This window comes from Lolium rigidum, chromosome 4 (assembly GCF_022539505.1).
Source record: "Lolium rigidum isolate FL_2022 chromosome 4, APGP_CSIRO_Lrig_0.1, whole genome shotgun sequence".
Lineage (NCBI taxonomy): Eukaryota > Viridiplantae > Streptophyta > Magnoliopsida > Poales > Poaceae > Lolium > Lolium rigidum.
The window spans coordinates 157,199,352-157,219,767 of record NC_061511.1 but is presented as its reverse complement, the minus strand read 5'-3'; the positions used below and the strand labels follow the sequence as shown (position 1 = coordinate 157,219,767).

The 20,416-nt window shown below is 51.4% G+C and overlaps 1 protein-coding gene across 1 annotated transcript; it reads left to right on the top strand.

The window, feature by feature from the left end:
- The first annotated feature begins 9,199 nt into the window (after positions 1-9,199).
- LOC124708689 (probable RNA-binding protein 18) lies at positions 9,200-10,625 on the top strand. Its single transcript, XM_047240362.1, has 5 exons — positions 9,200-9,309; positions 9,602-9,673; positions 9,743-9,816; positions 9,906-10,032; positions 10,115-10,625. The coding sequence occupies exons 2-5, from the start codon at positions 9,671-9,673 to the stop codon at positions 10,373-10,375; spliced, it is 465 nt and encodes a 154-aa protein (XP_047096318.1). The 5' UTR covers positions 9,200-9,309; positions 9,602-9,670; the 3' UTR covers positions 10,376-10,625.
- The last annotated feature ends 9,791 nt before the right edge of the window (positions 10,626-20,416 follow it).

Genomic DNA, 20,416 nt, shown 5'->3' with positions numbered 1-20,416 from the left:
ACAATATATTCTCGGAACGCCAAAGTTGCGATCAATTTCCGAATGCCGCAAATTTGCGAAGGTAAGACCCCGCATCCGTTCTGCCGGGCGTGGCATCGCCAAAGACCGCGCTCTGCTACTTTTATCCGTATCAACGGATACGAAGAAAAATCCTAACGGACGCGTTAGGTACCCGATAAATTTGACCGGGACTCGACGGAATGGTAAGACCTTAAGCGGCACCTGTCGAAGTTTACACCAGTATCCCGAGATCATGTCCGGGGACGTGATCTTGAAGTAGGTTTTTGCGGATTGCCACTAGAGCAGTTAACTAGTACCTGATCCGTCAGATGAACTAGCCCCAACTACCGTTATCCCTGTACAATATAGAATTTTATGTGAAGAAGCATAAATAAGAGTACTCGAAAAAATATAAACGAGATGAGATTTCCCTTGACTCGCGATTCAAGCAAAATCTCGGGGGCTACCGACATAGGCATCCCAAATGGGCCTGCCGAAGATAGTACCCGGGATTTATCGAAGGCCCACTATCCGAAGAATAAGAAGATTCGAGAGACCAAGATATATTAGGAAGCATAGAGTTGTAATAGGAAATGTTATTTGTAATTTGGCGGGATGAGTTAGAAACCATCCCGGACTCGTAACTTGTACAATACGAAACCCTCGGCTCCACCTCCTATATAAGGGGGAGTCGAGGGACAAAGAAAGGGATCGAATCTACCGTCAACATAACCCTAGTTTTCATAATCGCCGAGTACTTTTCGCCTAAACCTTCGAGATCTACTTGCCCTCTACTTCTAGCAAAACCCTAGTCTACAATCTGTAGGCATTGACAAGTTAATCCTTTGTCACCGACTGAAGGGATTGAACTCCTACGGGAAATCCACCAGGGAGAGTGCGGCCATCACGCCTCCTCCAGAGCCATAGTGGCCAAAGCCTTCCGGCACGGTTTTTATCGGCCGATCGCGCTCAGAGACGCAGAAGAACTGGTGAAGAAGTGCAACGGCTGCCAACGCTTTGCCAAGCAAAAGCACACGCCGGCTTCCGCCTTGAAGACCATCCCCATTACCTGGCCGTTTGCCGTATGGGGCTTGGATATGGTGGGCCCATTCAAGACAGCCTGAGGCGGCATGACACATCTCTTGGTGATGATTGATAAATTCACTAAGTGGATCGAGGCCAAGCCAATCAAGAAGCTGGACGGCTCCACAGCCGTCACATTCCTCAAGGAGATAATCGTGAGATACGGCTACCCCCATAGCATCATCACCGACAACGGCAGCAACTTCACCGAAGGCATCTTCAAACGCTATTGCGGGGAGATGGGGATCCAAATGGACCTATCGTCCGTGGCGCATCCGGAGTCAAACGGCCAAGTGGAGAAGGCAAACGGCCTGATCCTAGCCGGCATCCGGCCCCGGCTGGTGGAGCCGCTTGAGCGCTCAGCCGGCCGCTGGATTGAAGAGCTGCCCGGCGTACTATGGAGCCCGCGCACGACGCCAAACCGCTCGGCCGGCTTCACACCCTTCTTCCTCGTATACGGGGCCGAAGCCGTCCCGCCGACCGATATCGAGCACGACGCGCCAAGGATCAAGCTTCACACGTAAGCCGAAGCCAAAGAAGCCCGCGAAGATGGAGTCGACCCGGTTGAAGAGGTCCGGCCGATGGCCGAATCCAGGTCCACCGTATACCAGCAAAGCCTCCGTCGCTATCACAGCCGGAAGGTCAAGTCCTTAGCATTCCGAGAAGGAGACCTAGTGCTCCGGCTGATCCAACGGACAGCCGGACAGCATAAACTGTCATCCCCATGGGAGGGTCCCTTCATCGTGAGCAAGGAAGTAGGCAATGATTCCTACTATCTCATAGATGCCCAAGAGGCTAAGAAAAACAAGGCGAGCAAAACCGACGAGGAGACAAAACGTCCCTGGAATGTCAAGTTGCTTCGACCATTTTACACTTGAGAGCAGGAATGTATGTATCCCTTGTACTCCCTTTTGTAAGCTATGAAAAAGCAAGCGCTAAGAGCGCCGATTTCGACAAGTTTTTCGCGTACTCTATTGTTTTCGCCAATTGGCTAACACCCTCTCACGCGGCCGGCTCAGTAACGTGATCCGGTTTCCGACAGCCGGCTTCCGACCAGCTACAGACCGCAACCCGGCTGTCCGGCTGGCGGGAGTAAGTGCCTAGGGAGCCGGCACGCGAAAGACGGCTAAGGGAAAGAGTGAAAGCGAATTGATTCTTGCAACTCTTCATAAAAGTGCCGGATTGCCAAATTCGGCTCGTTCGACTGAAGTACTATCGGCCTCACCCAGCGGCCCGCTCTTGATCCGGCGACGGACCGCAAGTCGGACGTACGATCGGCAAGGGCAAAGCCAAAGAGTGGGGCGGATGGGAAAAAGCGAACAAGTTGAAAGAAAGCAAGCCGGCACACAAATGATTAACAAACACATTAAAGTGTGCCATAATGAAAGGATAATAACATTGTCTTACATATGCACCCGGCATCCCGGGGATTTAACGAATTTGTCTTGTCAAAAGCAACATGATTAAACAGATACATTTAAGCACCGGCTGGATCAGGACCAGCCGGGGGAGCATCAGCGTTGCCGGCTGCCGAGTCCGCCTCAGGCGCGTCCGCATCGTCCTCCACCTCCTCTTCCTCCTCGTCGTCAGAAGGCGGGTTCGGATCCTCGATGAAGATGCGCTTGTCGACGAAGTCAGCGATGGCGCAGGCGCGGGCAAGCCGGGCGGTCTTGTTCTCCGCCGAAAGACCTTCCTCCACATCAGCCCTCCGGCACTCCAGCTGGTCAAGATTGACCTCGTCATACCAAGAGAGCACGAAGGAGAGGGCCATATCGGCTCCGGCACGTGCGGCCGACTCCTTCCAGTCGAGGAAGCGGTCAGGCGCCGTCTCCAGCCACTTGATGAGGTTGGAGAGATCTTGCGGCAGCGTCTCCGTCGGCCACAGCAGCCGGATCAGCTCTTCCGCCGCCTTCCGGAGCTCCCAGCCAAGCTTGGTGATTGGCTCCACGCGGGCGGCCATGGACGCCAGATAGTCCTCCATGGTGAAGCAGGCGGAGCTTTGCTCCCCAGTAGCCTGCCGGCGCTCCTCCCGCGCCTTGCCAACGGCCGCTAGTGCCGCCTCCTGCGCCTCAGGGAAGGCCGCTGCAAGGAAAAGCACGTCAGAAGCCTATCAAAGGCGGCAAAAACGCAAATTTTCAAAGTAAGACCGGCGGCAGCCGGCAAGAACCGGCTGCCCCGCACTCGAAGATGGAGATTGTCGAAGTGAAAAGAAAGAGCCGGGCGGCGAGCAAGCGGCAAGCGCCGACCGCCCCCAGCCTGAAGATGGAGATATCGAAAAAATCAGTTTCTGCCGCCGGCTGCCAACCTAAGCCGGCAGCCGACGGCCGAAAGCCGGCAAATGGGAAGGAAGGAAAGAAAAATGCAAGACTCACCCGCCAAGCCGCGGTCGAGCGTGCTAATCTCCCCCACCCACCGCTTGGCGGTGGCCGACAGCTCCTCAGACTTGGAGGTCACCTCTTGGCGAAGCGCAAGCCGCTGCCGTTCCACCTCCTCCAGCCGCTTGCTCAGGCCCTCCAGCTTCTCCTCCCCATCCTTCTTGAGGGCGGCCAGCTCCTTGAGGTGGTTATCCTCAAGACGGCGCAGCCGCGCCAGCTCCCCATCAGCCACCATCAGCTTGGCGGCAGCAGCCCGGCCCGCCTCCTCGCTCTCAGCACATTGGGCGCGGGCGGCCCGAAGATCCGACTCCAGCTGTGGGACCCGTGCAGCCTCAGCTGCAAGTCGACAAGAAAAGTCATCAGCCGAGTGAAATCAAAGAAAAGGAAGCTAAGTCAAAAGGAAGAAAAACCTTACCCTTGGCAACCTCCAGCTCGCGAGCCAAGCCGGCCCGCTCAATTTTGGCCTTGTGATAGCTGGTCACGACTCGGTTGTACAAGACGGTGCGCCGCTCCGCAACCACCTGAAAGAAACAGTCAGATATCTAGGCGAAACCCGGACCGGCTCCAAGCAGCCGGCCCATGCCTCGGAGGGCTACCAGGATAACAACAAATTGCAAAAAATAAGATGAGATACATACCTTGTCAGCATCCTCCAGCGTTGCCAGCTGGGCAAGGGTCTCGGCGGCCTTGGCTTTGAGGCTGGCACGGTAGCCGGAGAAGAACATCTTCATGGGCGCCACGCCCGGACGCCCCTCCCGGCTGGTCACCTCGCAGGCATCCGCCTGATGCCACGCCTTCTCCATGGTGCCAGCCGAGCCGAGGCTGGAGTCGGAGGCGGACGGCACGTGCAGCAGCCGGGCCCCCTTGGCCACATGGAGGCCTTCAGATGGGTCAGGCGGGCCCTCCTTCCTCACCAGCGCCCGGGAGTCGGCGTCCTTCGGGCGCGCTGGCTCCTCCCTTGCCGGCTCCTTCCCGGCCGGCTCCTCCTCGACGGCTGCGAGCCGGAGGCGGCACGGTCGAAGCAGTTGGTCCGGTGGGGGCCGCCTTCTCCGGCGTTGGATGTGTTCCCTCTGGCGGCGCAGCCCCGCCGGCCCCAGCTTCAGGCGGCACAGCTCCGCCGGCTCCAGCTCCAGTCTCAGGCGGCGCAGCCCCGCCGGCTCCAGCTCCGGTCGCTGGCGGCGCACCCCTGCCGGCCCCGGCCGCAGGCCCCAACAGCGGAGCGCGGCGCGGAAATAGTTCATCCAAAGTGGGCCGGTGGACCGGCTCACCCTGGGCGCCGCGGCCAGGCGCCGCAGGAGGAGGTGCAGCTGAAGATGTTCCCGCAGGCGGCACGACGATAACAGGCGGCGCGCGCATCGAAGACTGCGGGGTCGACTCCCTCCTCTGCCGCGAGAGCGTTGGCTCAGCACGGGGAGGCGGCCGCGAGCCGCCGCCCTGGGTGAACTTGATGGTAGCCCTAGTCGAACAAACAAGAAAAGATAAATATAAAAAGAAAGGAAAGAAAAGGAATCAAACAACGAAGAAAAGGACTCACCCGGCTGCCTCTGGAACCTTCTTGGGCTCCACCCGGCGCTGCTTCTTGGCCTTAGCCTCCAGCTTGGCCGTGGACCCGCCGCCGGCTCGCTTCCTCCCCTTGGGTGCAGAAGTCGCCGAGGCGCCAGGCGGCCTCGAGCGCAGGGGCACCGCAGGGATAGGTCCCGTGCACGGACTCCGCCGGCTCCTCCCTGCTTCCGGCTCGTGCTCCGGTGAAGGCGGCGGGTTGTGCTCCCCCTGGCCGCCTTGGTCCGGCACCACCGGCAAATCGTCGTCGCCGGCTTGGTCGCCGGCCTGGTCAGCCGGATCAACATGATCCGGCGTCCAGATCTTCTGCGCCAGGTCGCCGTCCTCAACACCCTGGCGGTTGAAAAGCTGAAAACAAAACAAGATAAATATCAAGTCGGCCACGCAGCCGCAAGCCGGAAGTCGGCCAAAGAACAAAAGCTTACCAATTCAGGCGGCGATGCCCGGTCGTAAGGCGGCAGCCCCCAATCCCAGTTCTCCGGCATGTTGGCCTTGGTGATGTTGTTCACCCGGCGGGCAACCTGGGCCTTGGTGAGCTCCACCTTCGACGTCCGGGTCGGATCAAGCCGGCCGGACATGTGCCCGATCTTGTGGACACGCCCCTGGAGCGGCAGCACCCGACGCTCGGTATAAGTGCAGAGGAGGTCCTCGGCAGTCAGCCGGCCCCCCGTGACGCACTCTCCCAAGAAGTCCCACAGAAGATTCACCTCCGCGTCTGGGTCCGTCGTCCTGGGGTTGTGGCCCCAGTTGGTCCGGCCGACTGGCGGAGCCGGGTTGTATTCCGGCAGGTTGAGCCGGTCGAAGGCTGGGTTGTCGTTCCGCACGTAGAAGAACGACATCTGCCAGTTCTTCACGAAGTCCACAGTCGGGATCCTCGGGAAAGACGTACTCGTGCGAGGATATATGGAGGCGGCGCCGCAGGTCCTCAGATGGCCTTCAGTCGTCTGCGCCTTGATGTAGAAGAGCCGGCTCCAAAACTCCACATCCGGCCACAAGCCGGCGTAGCCCTCCATGAAGGCCACGTAGCAGCTGAGGAGGATGAAGGCGTTGGCCGGCAGATGGTGAGGCTGCAGACCGAAGAAGTCGAGGAACCGGCGGAAGAAGGGTGAAGCCGGCAGGCCCAATCCACGGTCGAGGTGCGCTCCGAAGACCACACGCTCGCCAGGGTTAGGCCTGGGCTCCATCTCGGCGCCGGGCGCCCTCGTAGTCACCCCCGCCGGAATCCGGCGGAGGCGCACAAGCCGCTCGATGTCGTCCTCGCGCATGTAAGATCCCCTCCAAGAGCCGCTCGGCTGGGCCATCGATGAGGAGGAAGAAGAAGAGGACCAGGAAAGACGGAAGGGCGAAGAAGAACCGCTCCTCGCCGGAGGAGAGTGCGGTGGAGACAAGCGTACCGTAGAAACGCGGGGCCCCGTGGCGTCGGCTCGATGCGCGGACGGCTGCGAAGAAGCCAAGATGTGCGGCCGCGCTCGGTCGCCGGAGTTCGCCAGGAGGACTTCGGAGAAAAGGAGCGGCGGCGTGAAGAAGTGCGAGCGAAGAAAAGTGGAGTGGGAGCGCGAGGAAGAAGAAGGACGCCTCGGTACCGCTCCCAGGGGCATTTATAGCCGCCTGACGCGCCAGTTGCGCGGCCACGTGGCGATCGTGGGCCACGACCGGGATTTACTGCGCCTTAACTTCCCCCACGACGGCAGCGGTTACTGAAAACGGACGCGCCACTTCCCCCACGACCGCACCGGATCCGGAGGGAACATCGATGTGACCAGACGAAACGGCGGCAGGAGCCAACCGTCAGGCCCGTCAAGTCGGGCACGGGGCCCAAGGCGGCGGAGACTCCGGCGCGCCCAAGCCGGAGCCGGACATTAAATGCAATCCGGTCCCAAACTCTCCCAACAAGGCGGAGACATTGTCAACACTTGTAAAAAAGCAGAAGTTGCAGAAGCAAAAATAGCGTCCGGCTAGAAGCAGCCGGATGGAGCAAGCCGGATGAGGGCGCAGCCGGCTGAACGGAAATTCTCAGTCGGCCCCTCCAAGGGCCGCCCAACACATTCGAGAGATATCTAAAGCCAGGGAAACCTGCCTAGGTCCCTCTTAACGCAGGACCTTGCCAGCTTCGGGGGCTAATGTCGGGGGGAAGACCCCGAGTAGGGCAATGGACGTAGAGCAGCCGGCTAGAGGTTGGCCGGCTTGCGGCAAAGGCCGGCTGAGGAGCAGCCGGCTGGAGCCGTGGCCGGCAGCTTAGGAAGCCGGCTGGCTTTATGTCCTAGTCGGCCTGGCTACGGCCGTCTGTGTTGTGGCTGGGCCGGCTTCTACAAGCCATATCCGACTGGGGTTCATACCTCAGACCGACTCGAGGCTGGCGAGTCTTGCACGAGAAGGAACTGAGCAGGTGGTCCGGGTTCAAAGGTCCACGCTGACCTCATCTCCCGTAAAGTGCGGGGCACTATAGAGCAACAGTGCCACGCGGCGGACATGCCATCATGGCGCACGCCGATCCGTACCGGCTACAGGGCATGATGGCGACAGGGACACTTCCTCTCCATGCCGCTGACTGGCAGACGGATGGGACGGGCCACTACGCCTCAACGGCTCCGTGACGTCAACGCCTCGGGAAGGAGCGGAAGCCGGAGCCGGCCAAGCCGGCCCCTAGACTCTAGGGACTTCTATGTAAAATGTCAGCGCCTATATAAGCTGGGCGACCCCCCTCGTGTGGGGGACGATCGATCACTTCTTACTCATTTCTAGACTTAGCGCTGCCCTGTGAGAGAGACCTTCGTCTACCTTAGCCTCCCAGGAGCAGCCGGATACAGCTCTAGGAGCACCATTGTACTGTGATATCATCATATACACACATAGCAGGAGTAGAGGTGTTACCTCCATCGGAGGGCCTCGAACCTGGGTACGTCGCCGTGTCGCTCGTGCCCATACCCGCATCCGGATACCGCCGTGAGTCCACTAGGAACCACCTCGATTAGCCACCCTATGGCATATGCCGTGACGATACCACGACATCGACCTCCACTTCTAGCCGCTGTCACACACAGAGGAGAGGGGAGGCCACCGGTCGACCACCTCCCGCCGCTCGACCACTTCCGCCGCCGCTCTTCCACCTCCCACCGACGTTCATCTAGAGTTAGAGTTCGGGGCGCGCGGGGAGGGGGCAGCTAGGGGGATGGGGAGGAAGGGCAGGGGCGGCCGGAGTGAAAAACGGACGGGGAGAGGGTGGGCTGCGGAGCTTACCTGGCGGCGCTGCCCGGTCGCTGCGCAGCAGCGAGTGACGAGAGCGAGCCTCCCTAGTTCTCTTACTCGAGTTTTCGGGAGAGAGAAGTTGCAAGCCGATTCTGAGCGAGTACGGACCTCTTCACCTCTGAATCGAGCGACGGGTTGGTTTGGCCCGCTGGAGGGTACCCTCGGAATTGGCCCATGATTCCAGAACCCAATACCTAACACATCCAAACAGTGAAATTGGGGCCTCAATTCAAGATTCCCTAATACCTTCTGTGCATCCAAGCAGGGCATAAAGAAAAACCGGTTGGCCGAGAGCCATAGACGACCCAACTCCAAGTCTCCGATCATTCCAGCAAACCCTATACATTGTCCGTTAGTGAAAGGGCATATGCCCCGCCCGCTACTGGGGCTATTTGGGCCGCAGCCATTGCGCCAATGGAGCGATGAATGCGTTCGATTTTTTCCCGGTTGGAGGAACTTTGTAGAAGGTTTAGGTTGGGTTGTTTCTCCGGTTTTGTCGGTTTCCCTTGATTTTCTTTGGGTATTTAAAAAAATAAAAAAAATTAGTTGAACATTTTTAGATTTGAACAATTTTTAAATTCGAACAAATTTTTAATTCGAACTATTTTCAAATCTGATCATTGTTAAACTACAATTATTTTTAAACTGTGAACATTTTTCAAATTTGAACATTTTTTCAATGTTAAACAATTTTCAATTTGAATAGTTTCAACTTAGTAGAACATTAATTTTAATTTGAATCTATTTTAAACTAAACTTTTTAAAATCTGTACATTTTATCAAATCTGGAAATTTATTCAAAAATAATAGAAAAAGTAAAAAAAATACAGAGACGCCCTTTCCTGGGCCGTCCCAGCAAGGCAACATGGGCGCACGCGGGCTAGCGAGCTATGTATAGGGGTCCCGATCATTCCCCGTTGCTATACAACTCCGTTCCGTTCTGATAAACTGTTCCGCGCCGCCGCAACCCCACCTGCGGCCGCCGGCGGATTATTTCGCCGGAGCAACAGCGATCCGTGCGCGCTCTCACCTCTCCACGCTACCGGTAAGCTCCCTTGGTTTTCCGGTCCTCTTGCCTATTTTCCCGTCCCCGGTTCTCGCGCTGTCTCTCCAGATAGATCTAGAACTCACGCAGACGGGCTTTGCGTACGCTCTGATAGTGCTAGTTCGATGTTAGTATTTGCGATCTGCGAATCATCTAGGTGATAACGATTTCTGGGTACACGTATGATGGTTGCGGTACTCTGTTGTAGAGAATCAGTTTCAAGAGTACATACCGCTGTGGTAAATTGGCCGAATTATCACATCTGATTGGATGTCCTCTTCGCTCTCTGCAGCAGACGATCCATTTTCTAAAATTGGAGCTGAATTGAGTACACACGGATTGATTTCTTCTTCAAGTGGCAATGGTAAGTTGGTTAGAAAGGAGCGAAAACAGGTGATTTTGCAGCATGGTTTGTAACCAGCTTAGTTTGCAGGATCCGAAGGGTCTTGACACCGAGAAGTCGGCAAGTAGGCTCTATGTGGGGAATCTGGATTTTAGGATATCAGAGTGAGTTATTATTTGTGTATTTTAGTTGCATTTTCCTTCCAAAGTCAGTCTGGTGTAATGTGTAATCCAACATTAGTGTGATTCTCTAGGTCTGACGTTATCAAGATGTTCTCCCCCTATGGCAAGATTGTAGCTGAGGACTTCCTATTGCACACACGTGGCCCGAAGCGGGGCGAGCCCCGTGGTTATGCCTTTGTTCAGTACACTACCAAAGAGGTACGAGTAATATCCATTACTTGTTGCAAGTATTGATGAGTCCTTGTAATTCTCACCTTTGCAACCTGAAGTGAGCATGCAGGAAGCTCAGTTGGCAAAGGAAAAGATGAATGGCAAGTTAGTCCGTGGACGTCCTGTGGCGGTTCACCTGGCAAGTGATAAGTGTTTCCTAGACTCTGGTAATTCAGAGAGAGCGCTGAAAGACAAAAAACTGGCTGGCGGCTCAGGAAGCAAATCCGCACAAACTGATCGTGCTGCAAAGATATCTGCTATAAAAAACAAGTTGAAGTCTCTAGAGAATGAGGGATCTAGCACAAAAAGACCCAAGACTTTAGCTAGATGACTTGAAAAGTGCCAGCGAACAATCTGATAAAAAACTTTGAAGTGAATTTAGTCAGCGTGTTGTGAACAATACCCTATTATGCTGGTTTCATTGGTGATGGTGCTGCAGCTGTAATACTTAAGCTTTACTAAGTTAGGCAATCCGTGGTTGTAAAATTACACAGTTCATCAGATTTGTACAACAGTTTGTAGCAATCACCAATGTCCAAGTAACAATTAAGTGGTAATGGAGAAACCATTTTCCAATCCAATCCTCTGGTTCATAGTGTGCTGGTCTGTCATATCTTAATTTTTTTTGTTAAGCTCACTTACTTCCGAAATCATGCCATGTAAAGGATCATTTTATGTTATTACTTTTCGGGAGTTGAATTGAATATGATGCAACCATTTTGAATATCTCCTATCTGTTTCTTGTCACCAGCCAAACAGAATGTTAATTTTGCTTTGCTTTGTGCAAACCAATCTGGAGGTAAGGAAGGAGGTGCTATCACATCTTTGTAAGATTGGAACCTTTGTAGATAAGGTTATTTTCTCTTAGGCAAGTGGACTTGTAGTATAAGTACGTCTAATGCTTAATTTACACACTGCTGCCTGAAAGTGGAACTACATATACTGCAAGGATTGAATATACATTTTGTTTCAGTATATCCTTGTTCATGTAAACTCAAGAAAAGTTTTGATAGTTGTATGTTAAATGTGATTTGTGTCAGTATTGTGAGTATCAGCCTTTTACCTCATCTCTGCTATACTTTCGGCTGCATGCTTTTGTATGGAAGAAATAATAGTGAAGCTCAACTTGCTCTCGGCAATTTGCGGTAATAAAATCTACTAGGGCTTGTTTGGTACTAAAGTTTTAGTTGGAATTAGCGGGGATAATCTGTTCCAAACTTCAAATCCTCACTTATCCCCAATACATGTTTGGTGCTAGAGTATTAGTGAGTTTAATCCCCACGTTTTCCCAAATTTTAGTGTAATTTTTTTAATTCACAATACTCTAGCCCTACCTAGTGGATTGGGGATGCGATTTGTGGGGATTGGGTGACAACAGAGATTCACCCAATACTTTAGAGTATTATCCCCACTAATCCCCACTATTTTAGTGTAATTTTTTTAATTCCCAATACTCTACCCCTACCTAGTGGATTGGGGATGGGGTTTTGTGGGGATCTAGATCCGCGGCGTTAGCCCTAAGAGAGAAAAATCAGACAACAGTTGCATACCAGGACACAACCACGAGTCGGAGGTATACACAGAGGGCGATGGCATGAGGCCCCTCTCCCCTCCTGCTCCGCCGGCAAAGCCGGTGGGGGAGAGATAGGGGGGCATTGAGAGAAAAGTACAGACGAAGGCTCTCAAAGGAGGTGCACAAGGCACAAATGTAATTATTGGAGGCCAAAGATGAAATAAGTAAGTTGTACAATATCTAAAATAGTATTCCTTATGTTCCGAAATAAGTGAGTTTTATCTACATATGGATATGGATGTATCAACAACTCCTTATTTAGGTAAAGTCGCGATACTTTTTTTTCGAGGGTACACCAAAGGTGTACCATATTTTTATAAAAAGGTAGATATGTGTGTACAAGAAAAAACTGCCACTCGCTGCGAGCAACGAGCGTAGCACGACTCCACTCCATACCGGCTAGTCTGAATACAGCCACCACCGACAAGCTAGACTACAAAGCCACGTCTCGACCAACGCCAGAGGCCTTCGAAGGACCAATCATCCAAACAGGACTCTCCTGGTCAATGCACCATCTAAAGAAGATAGATGGCGGAATTCGGACAAACCCTAGGAAGCCTGGTCTTGGAATCGTCGGCCGTGGCGTTCATAGCACCCCTAAAGAACAACTTTGGACATCGATGAGCACCGGAGGAGCACAACCTAAGACCTCCAAACCGTGTCTCCAAACACGATACTCCCAATAGAGGAACGAGGTCGAGGACGCTGTCATCGGGCCGATCCAACTCTGATTCTAGGCTTTCGCCTAGAGACAACACCAACACCAAGAGAGAGCGACGAAGATTTCGATGCCCCTCGACGACGCCTCCAACGAGGGTAACGACACCCGCGGGTGCCATCGCCACTGGCCCGACCAAAGCAGGGTGAGACTTTCATCTGTGTCATCGCGCATCCTGCACCGTCGTCACCGCAACTTAACGCCTTCATTGTCGCGGATACTTGGCCTCCAACACACCACACGACCAAGAGCCTGGACATCATCCACCTTCGACTTAGCAAGAAACGACAGCCTCCCCCTCCACTGGCACGGGGTAGGACAACCCGCCAAGGTTGTCGCCAACTATAAGCAGACATCCAACAACATCACCAACTCCACCCTCTGGCCAGATCAGGCCGCGTTAAGCCCAGATTGGACCCGCACAAGCCCATATCAAGCCCGCACCTTCTCCTCTAGCCCCCACTACAGCCACCACAGGCACCGGGGGGACACCCGTGCGCGCCCGCAACACCAGGCGGCCTGCCGCTGCTCGCTAGGAACTCCTTCCAGGCCGAGCCTCCTCGCTGCCGCATCGGCGACCAAGGCCTTGCGCCGCTGCCTCCAAGCCACATTGTCGCTCCGCTGCCTCGTCGCAGTCCGCTGCCGATGTAGCCGAGCTCACCATCACTGCCATGCCCCCCGGTCGTGTGCCAGCAAGCGCCTCCAGGAAACGCGGCGCCGGATACACCCACCCCCGCGCCACCCGGATGATGTCCTGCCTCCGAGAGTAGGGAGCCCGTCGAGTCGCGCCGCTCTCACCCGCCACCTTCGACGGCCCGGCGCGGCCGCCACCGCTGGCGCCGACGGCAACAATGGCTAGGAAGGGAGATCGAGCTTGCTTTTTTCTAAGGTTTGGTCGCCCCCCTAGAGCCACCCGCGCAGGGCCGGTGACCCGATGGAAAAAATTACGCGAGACTTATTTTCAAACAGGGGTAATAGGAAGTATCCGTTAATATATTAATTTTGGCCAAGAAATAAGGAAGGTTATGGGTCTTGTTTAGGAGTGTATCTTCTAATTAGTACGTATATCCGTTAATACATTAATTCTGGCCAAGAAATGAAGAAGGTTATGGATCTTATGGTAAACACTAACCATCGGGGTCCAATGGGAAAGAAATCTTGGGACCTCCCAGACACCGTCCATCTTGCCTCAATCCAGCGATGTTGCATCCGTCCATCCTCTACCCCTAATTACTCATTTAATTAATTCCACCAGTGTCCCCTAATCCAGGTAACGCAACACCTATCTAGCTATCCCCTAAACCCTAACCCTAACCCTAACCCTAAACCCTAACCCTCAGAACCAACCAATGTTGAATGGAATACTTGCAGTGTGATTTTCATACACGATTTCTTGGATGTTGGATCATTGTGTTGATGTGTTTGTCTATTGCACATTAGGTGGATGCGATCAATAGGATCAAGACTATGTTCCAGACCCCAACCAAATAGGCAATGAATTTATCCCCACACTGGTGGCATCAATGGTCGACCAGGACGACCAACATCAGAAGCAAGGGAGCCTGTGGTAGCCTCATGTGGTTCTGGATGGGTGTCTGGAACTCTAGATGGCGACGAAGGAAACGAATCCTATGTAGGTTAACATGTGATCCGTGATCCATCCACGAAATGTATCTTTGTAGAATGAAGCAATTTTGTAACTTGCGGTATGAAAGTACAAAGTTGTGTATTTTGTATGACTTGTAGGAAGCACATATGTTTGTTGTCCAAAATATGTCCAGTGAATATATGAAGCACTATTTTTTTTCTCCGTGTATAAGAATGGAGTTTCCGTAGTCATACAAAAACGTACTAATCATGCTTCTAAAATTAGCGTGCTGTGCTTCATAAGCATATGATTGAAGCTTCCGAGACATTATTCAACTATGTGCTTCCAAAATTATTTGATTATTAACTTTGTATGCTACATACAAGAAAATCCATTTTTTTTTTTTGAGAAACACAGCACAAACGCAGACGGTCACATACACGCGTATACACTCACCCCTATGAACGCACACACGCACACCCTACCCCTATGAGCACCTCCGAAAGACTGAACCGGCAGATTGGATCTTGAAATTGACGAAGTCACAAGAAAATCCATTCAGGAAGGAAGCAATATCCTACAGTCCACATAACCATAGTTCGATACAAGCAAAATAAATATTCTTAGACTTGGAGCAAATTTCAGTGGTAAAGGAAGCATAATTCGTTTGCTGCTGAAGCAGAAACGAATAATACCCGAAAATATGCTTCCATCGGAAGCAAATCTGTATGCCTGAAATTTTGCAGAATTATTACTAGTTTCCTTCAATATAGGATATGGTTTCCGGAAATCCTCAAGAGTTAAATTGGAGTCAATTTAATTGTGTATCCTATTAGCGATTTCTGAGTTTGGTATTACGGGAGCAATTATTAAGGAAGCATGCAATCAGGCCCCATATTCACGGAGAGAGTCACGTGGGCCTAGCTAAAAATCCGACGTTCATCGCACGGCCAAAGAGTAGTCCGATGGCAAGCCACATATCGGGCTCCGATTCCTAGTGCTGCCCGGATCTTATATTTAGGAGTGTATCTACTAATTAGTACGTACATTAATTTAATGCCATTTATTTGATTTTGCTCCTCTATATAAACAGCCGTAAAGGGCTGATCCCATTGCAACCCTAAACGCACAACAAAAACACAAACGCAGGTGATCTCCTCACATCGTCATGGCGCTCAAGATCAACGCGACAAGTATGGGCGCTGTTCTCCTGGCTCTTATGGTCATGTCTATCATGATTTCATCACCTTTTGTCTACGCACATACAAGTAATAACACTCGCCATATTGTTCATATCTTCTCAAACTTTGTAATCCTAGCGATCAAGTTATTTACATCTGCTTTTAATTTTATCGTTGCAAAAAGTAGCACTAATTTTCTGCATACATTAGGCTTCTTGTATATTATGTGTGCTAGTTAATTGATTAACTCGTTTTGGCTTGTAGATGAATCGCCGTTTGACCCTGTAGTTGATGAAGGATCGAATCCTGCAACGTGCTTCCATCTGGAAAGCTGTGAAGCCCGTTGCGGAACCGTATGTAGTGTCAGTGGCAAGCCTTCTGCTAATTCCTACTGCAAGCAAGATCAATGTTGCTGCGCCTAGTTTTATGGTTGTATTCTTGTTGGAGCAATAATGTTGTAACTGTTTCTTGCAAACAAAATATTAGTTACGAAAAAAATTATCAAGCTGATTATGACTTGCGGTCCATCTTTTTAATTCTCTAGTGAATCTTGGGGATTTTACATCACATGAAAGCTAGTGCTGAAGAATGATGCATATCTGCTATTCTCACAAGCTAGATTGGTTACCTTGCAGTGAGAGCCAACAACATTGGGTTAAAGCAATCTTAGTACCTATAATCGTTCATAATTCATGGCAACCAGCAGGCTGCCTGTGACATGATGGTACTAAATGAGATTTAGATTTTGTAAAATCTGTGATCACAGGACATGGAAACTGTTATTGAATTTACATATTTTTATTTGTTGACCAGGTATGGTGAAAGGATGGTAATTCATTAAAGTGTTTCTTTATTTTTTAGCTATACTTATTTATTTTAATATGTGCATTACAACTTTATGAGCAATCAGCAAGTTCCCAATCAACTCAGGCCACAGGTCTACATTTCTCAGAACAAAAAAAAAGGAACAAATGGTTTATTGGTACTTCAAAAGAAGACCTTTCCAATAGCATGCTTTTCTGTCGAAGAAATAATAGGCGGATCAACTCAGGCTGGTGGATCTTCGGTTTGTAGTAATAAAATCCCGGTGATGGGGGAAGATCTGAAGCAAACTGTATCTTCAAACACTGTTATGAATACACAATAGTAGTCATACAAACCTTAGTTCATATATATAGTTCCGTGTAATTTTCTGCTAAAGTTTGGAGTAGGGATCTACTTTTTTATCTTCTTCTGATGAATACCAACAGTTCGCTTGGTCGCTGGTCAGGATAGTTCATATATAGTTAGGTCTAATTTTCTGCCAAAGTTTGGAGTAGGCCCTGCTTGGAGCTTCTTAAACTTCCACACCTTTAGTCCCTCACGAATAAGCTTGAGCACTCTCTGCTTGATGTGCCATGTGATGTTTGTTTCACCGACTGAACTCACCACTTATAAACAAATGGTAGACCGTACACCAGCAGAGATGCTTGCCGAGACCATTGCCCCGCATCTTTTAAAGGGTGTTGAACTTTGTTCTGCTCAAGATCAGGTTCCACCATTGAATTTTTTCATTCAGAATTTGTGCTTGTTTCCCCGGTCAGCTTACACAAGTCGTGCTCCGTGATTTGAATATTGCTTGCCAAGCTCAACCGAGGAGACACAAGGAGGATCCATAGGTGAATTCGCATGTGAAGACCAATGGCTCTTGTCACTTGGTTGGTTGGCTGGTTTGTGTCATGTTTGCTCAGAACCATAGATTATTTCCCCCAAATTGTTAGTAGTAGTAGATAGCACTAAGTGTTTGTATACTATAACATGCTAGATTTATGATCTGAAAACATTGAGCATTGTTCCATCTGGATTGGAACTAAGCTCGACAGCATATGGGACATAATGAGGAGATGCTGTCTGCGGGAACACTCTTTTGTCCTGAACTCCTTATTACCTCACCCACCGAACTAATCCCGTATTATTGCTGGTGCATGTATGAGCAAGTGTTTGACAGGTTTGGGACTTTGCTTGCTAGTATAATATTTTGCTAGTAAAGTGTGTGCAAGATCCATTTTTACGAGGCGTGAGGCGAATGCTCTCCTCGCGTCGCCTCCTCCAGGCGACCGAGGGGACGGAACCCTAACTCTCCGCCACCACCCTCCCCTCTCCCTCTCCCCCCACCTTGCCGCCCCTAGAGGCGCTACTGGGCCAAGCTCGCGTCGCCGGTGAAGGGGGCGGCGAGGATCTGGGCCCTCGGCTCCCCACGTAGTGATAGGTGGAGGGCCTCCGCGCCGGGCTCGCCGCTGCCGGCGAGGACGTTTGGCGGGATCCTCTTGCTCCGATATGCTCCTCTGGACTGGCCTCGCTCCAGGGATGGCGCCTTCTAGTGCTTTCCCCGGTGGGGGCTCTGGGCTCCAGGGCAGTGGCCCTGGGAGGTGGTAGCGAGGCTGGCTCGACGACGGGCGGAGCTCGTGGGTGTTGTACCTTCTGCTTGGCCACAGGGATGGCGAGTGGAAGGGTGTGGATGTCCGGGCGGCTTTGGCACCCTGGCGTCAGATCTAGAGGCCGGCAACCTGATCTCTTCTCCGCCGCTCACTCTCCGCCAGATCTGGATGGGGTCGGCCGGCCGCCCTGTGGCTGGGGAACTAGTGTGCATGGGTTTCACTTTCACCCACTTGTGGAACCGGGCGAAAGCCTTGGCTAGCATGTCCAGCCCGATGACGGCGACGCCTACGGCGCCGTGGTCCTCCCTGGAGGCGTTGTGGTGGTCTCCGTTGACAGGCAGCGTCCCGGGCGAAAACCCTAGGCCCCCTGGGCCAGACAGTGGCGGCGTCTCGGCGACGTGAGCTTCTTGAAGCCGTTGCCTTGGGACGAGGTTCTCCGTGTGTTTGGTGAGTTGGTCTTGTCTCGCTCGGCGGCGCTTGGTGTGGTCCTTGTTCTTGGCCTCCGTGGAAGTTCTTGGTCCCGTTTTGCTGCAGGATCTTTTTTTGGTGGTTCCTTGACGTGGTTCTCATGGCTGTGCTACTTGCCGCCGGTCCGGCGCCCACGAACCTGGGTGAGGGGATAGGGGTCCCCTTCGGAAGCAATCCTGGCATGAGCGACGTCAAGGCCCGTCTTTTTCCCCCATGCACGCGGGCTGCTCCTTCGTCTCGGATCCCGCAACGGCGTCACTCCTCTGCATCTTTAGTTTGTCCCGTCTCGAAAGCAGGTGGCTTTCTCCGTCTAAGGCCATTCCTAGCGACGTGTTGAAGATCGTTGGCAGCAGATGTTGGATTGCAGCTCTGCGCTCTGGAGTGTTTCGTGTAGGAGATATTCTCCTTGTGCTTGAGCTTGATCTCCCTTGGTGCTGGTGGCTGCTGCTCTGGCTAGCTTCTCTGTTCTTCGACGCTTAGCTTTAGGCTTGTCCTATTATCTTTTTGTTTGCATGTTTCCGTTTTTATAAACTTTCATCAGCACCCTTGTATTTTTGCCGTACGTGGCTTAATTAATTTTAAGCTGGGCTGCAAAAAAAATATATTTTGCCATTTGCTAAAAGAGGAGATGATCGATGTTTTATGTTCTGTTTTTTTCTTTTTCACTGCAAGGTGCAATATGACTAAAGTCAGGGTTCTCTCTTGGTTTGCTCGTATGGACCGCTGTTCCGTTGTTCTTTGGAATAGCGGCTACAGGAATGTTGTATGGAAAAAATATATCGCTACTGCTTTCATTGGTGGTTGCAGGGTCAGCACAGAATAGTACTACTATGTATATAACGTCCACATCAAAGCTACTCATTAGGGTCTCTTTTCATATCCGGCTATGTGAAAACCCACGTACTCTTCTCTGAAACAGCCTACCTACCTTTTGCTTTTTCAGATAAGTTGTCGGCCATGATGGGGTGTCAGTCACGGACGAGGATTCGTTGGCGAAGGCGATGAGGCGCAAGACGGAGGCGAACCTCAACTTTGCTGGTACGGCTCATAGTTCTAAGTCTTTTTTAGCATTCCCAACACCACTTATTGCTGCTAATTTAAATAATATGGGTCTTTCATTGGAGAATTCAGCTAGTACTATTTCTGTTTCGGCTTCTGCTTTGAGACGGATGGAGTTCGATAGATTAAAAGTCGTTCATGTGTGTCCAAGCAAGCCGTATTCTTCTTTACCTGACGAAGATGATGAGGATGTGTACGCCGTCTCAGACGGACAGCTTCTCTCGCATCTAGTCGGTGAGGTTTCGGAGGTGGGTTTGGATGACGATGCGTTGGGTTCATGTTTTGAACTGCAAGCAACAGAACGTAAATCCAGATCCTACTCCATTAAGCGAAATGCTTGGCCAAATAAAAAGGCAAAAGTAAATAAATCTTTGATAGTTTCTAAATGAATGGCATGTTTAAGAATAGCAGGGGTCTAAAAAAACTTGGCTAAACATCTTTACATTGCTGAAAGCATTAAGGAACATGTCTTAGATTTTTTTGAGACGGGTAAGAGGAACTACTCAACGAGTTTTCTAAATCGCCTTTCAGGCGGGGAAGACTTTGTTTAGCTATCCCCGCCCACCTCGTGGTCGTTCTGGTGGCCTTTTAATTGAAGTCCGAGCTTCAACTATGAGATATTAGATAATTCTGGGGGAGATTTTTACATAAAACTTCACATTCGGAATAAATCTGATAACTTCATTTGGAGCTTGGTGTCCGTCTATGGGGCTGCTCAGGATGAGGCCAAGCCTGCTTTTCTCCGCGAGTTGGTCCATCTATCAAAAGATAACTCATAACCTATTATCATAGGAGGGGATTTCAATATGCTTAGATACCCGGAGGAGAAAAGCAAGGGCAAATTTGACAATCATTGGCCTTTCTTATTCAATGCTGTCATTGACAGTTTGGACTTGAGAGAGATTACTATGGTTAGGAGACAATTTACCTGGGCAAATAGTCTCCCAGAGCCTACATATGAGAAGTTGGACCGTATACTCATGGACTCAGATTGGGAATCGAAATTTCCTCTAGTCTCGGTACGGGCTCTTCCTCGGATAGAAGCTTTGTCAGATCATGCTCCTATTTTATTATCCACTGGTAATCCAACCCCGCCGCGTAAACGCCCATTCAAATTTGAGTTGGGATGGCTAAGCAGAGAAGGGTTCTCGAATATGATTAAATATATATGGGACAGGCCTGTCGCTAGGAACACCCCCATCCTAAGGTGGAATAACAAACTACGCTTTGTGCGTAGATACCTTGGGGGTGGTCTAGGCATATGACTGGTCAGCTAAAAAAAGAGAAGCTCAGCCTGTCATCTAATATTGATGATTTAGAGGCTATTGCTGAGGTAAGGTCATTAACAATGCATGAGATTGAACTGAA

What these genes read in the sequence shown, in the direction of transcription:
- LOC124708689 (XM_047240362.1), top strand. An exon ending in CTGGATTTTAGGATATCAGA is followed by an intron (nt 9,817 to 9,905) that starts GTGAGTTATTAT and finishes GTGATTCTCTAG; the next exon opens with GTCTGACGTTATCAAGATGT. An exon ending in TTCAGTACACTACCAAAGAG is followed by an intron (nt 10,033 to 10,114) that starts GTACGAGTAATA and finishes GTGAGCATGCAG; the next exon opens with GAAGCTCAGTTGGCAAAGGA.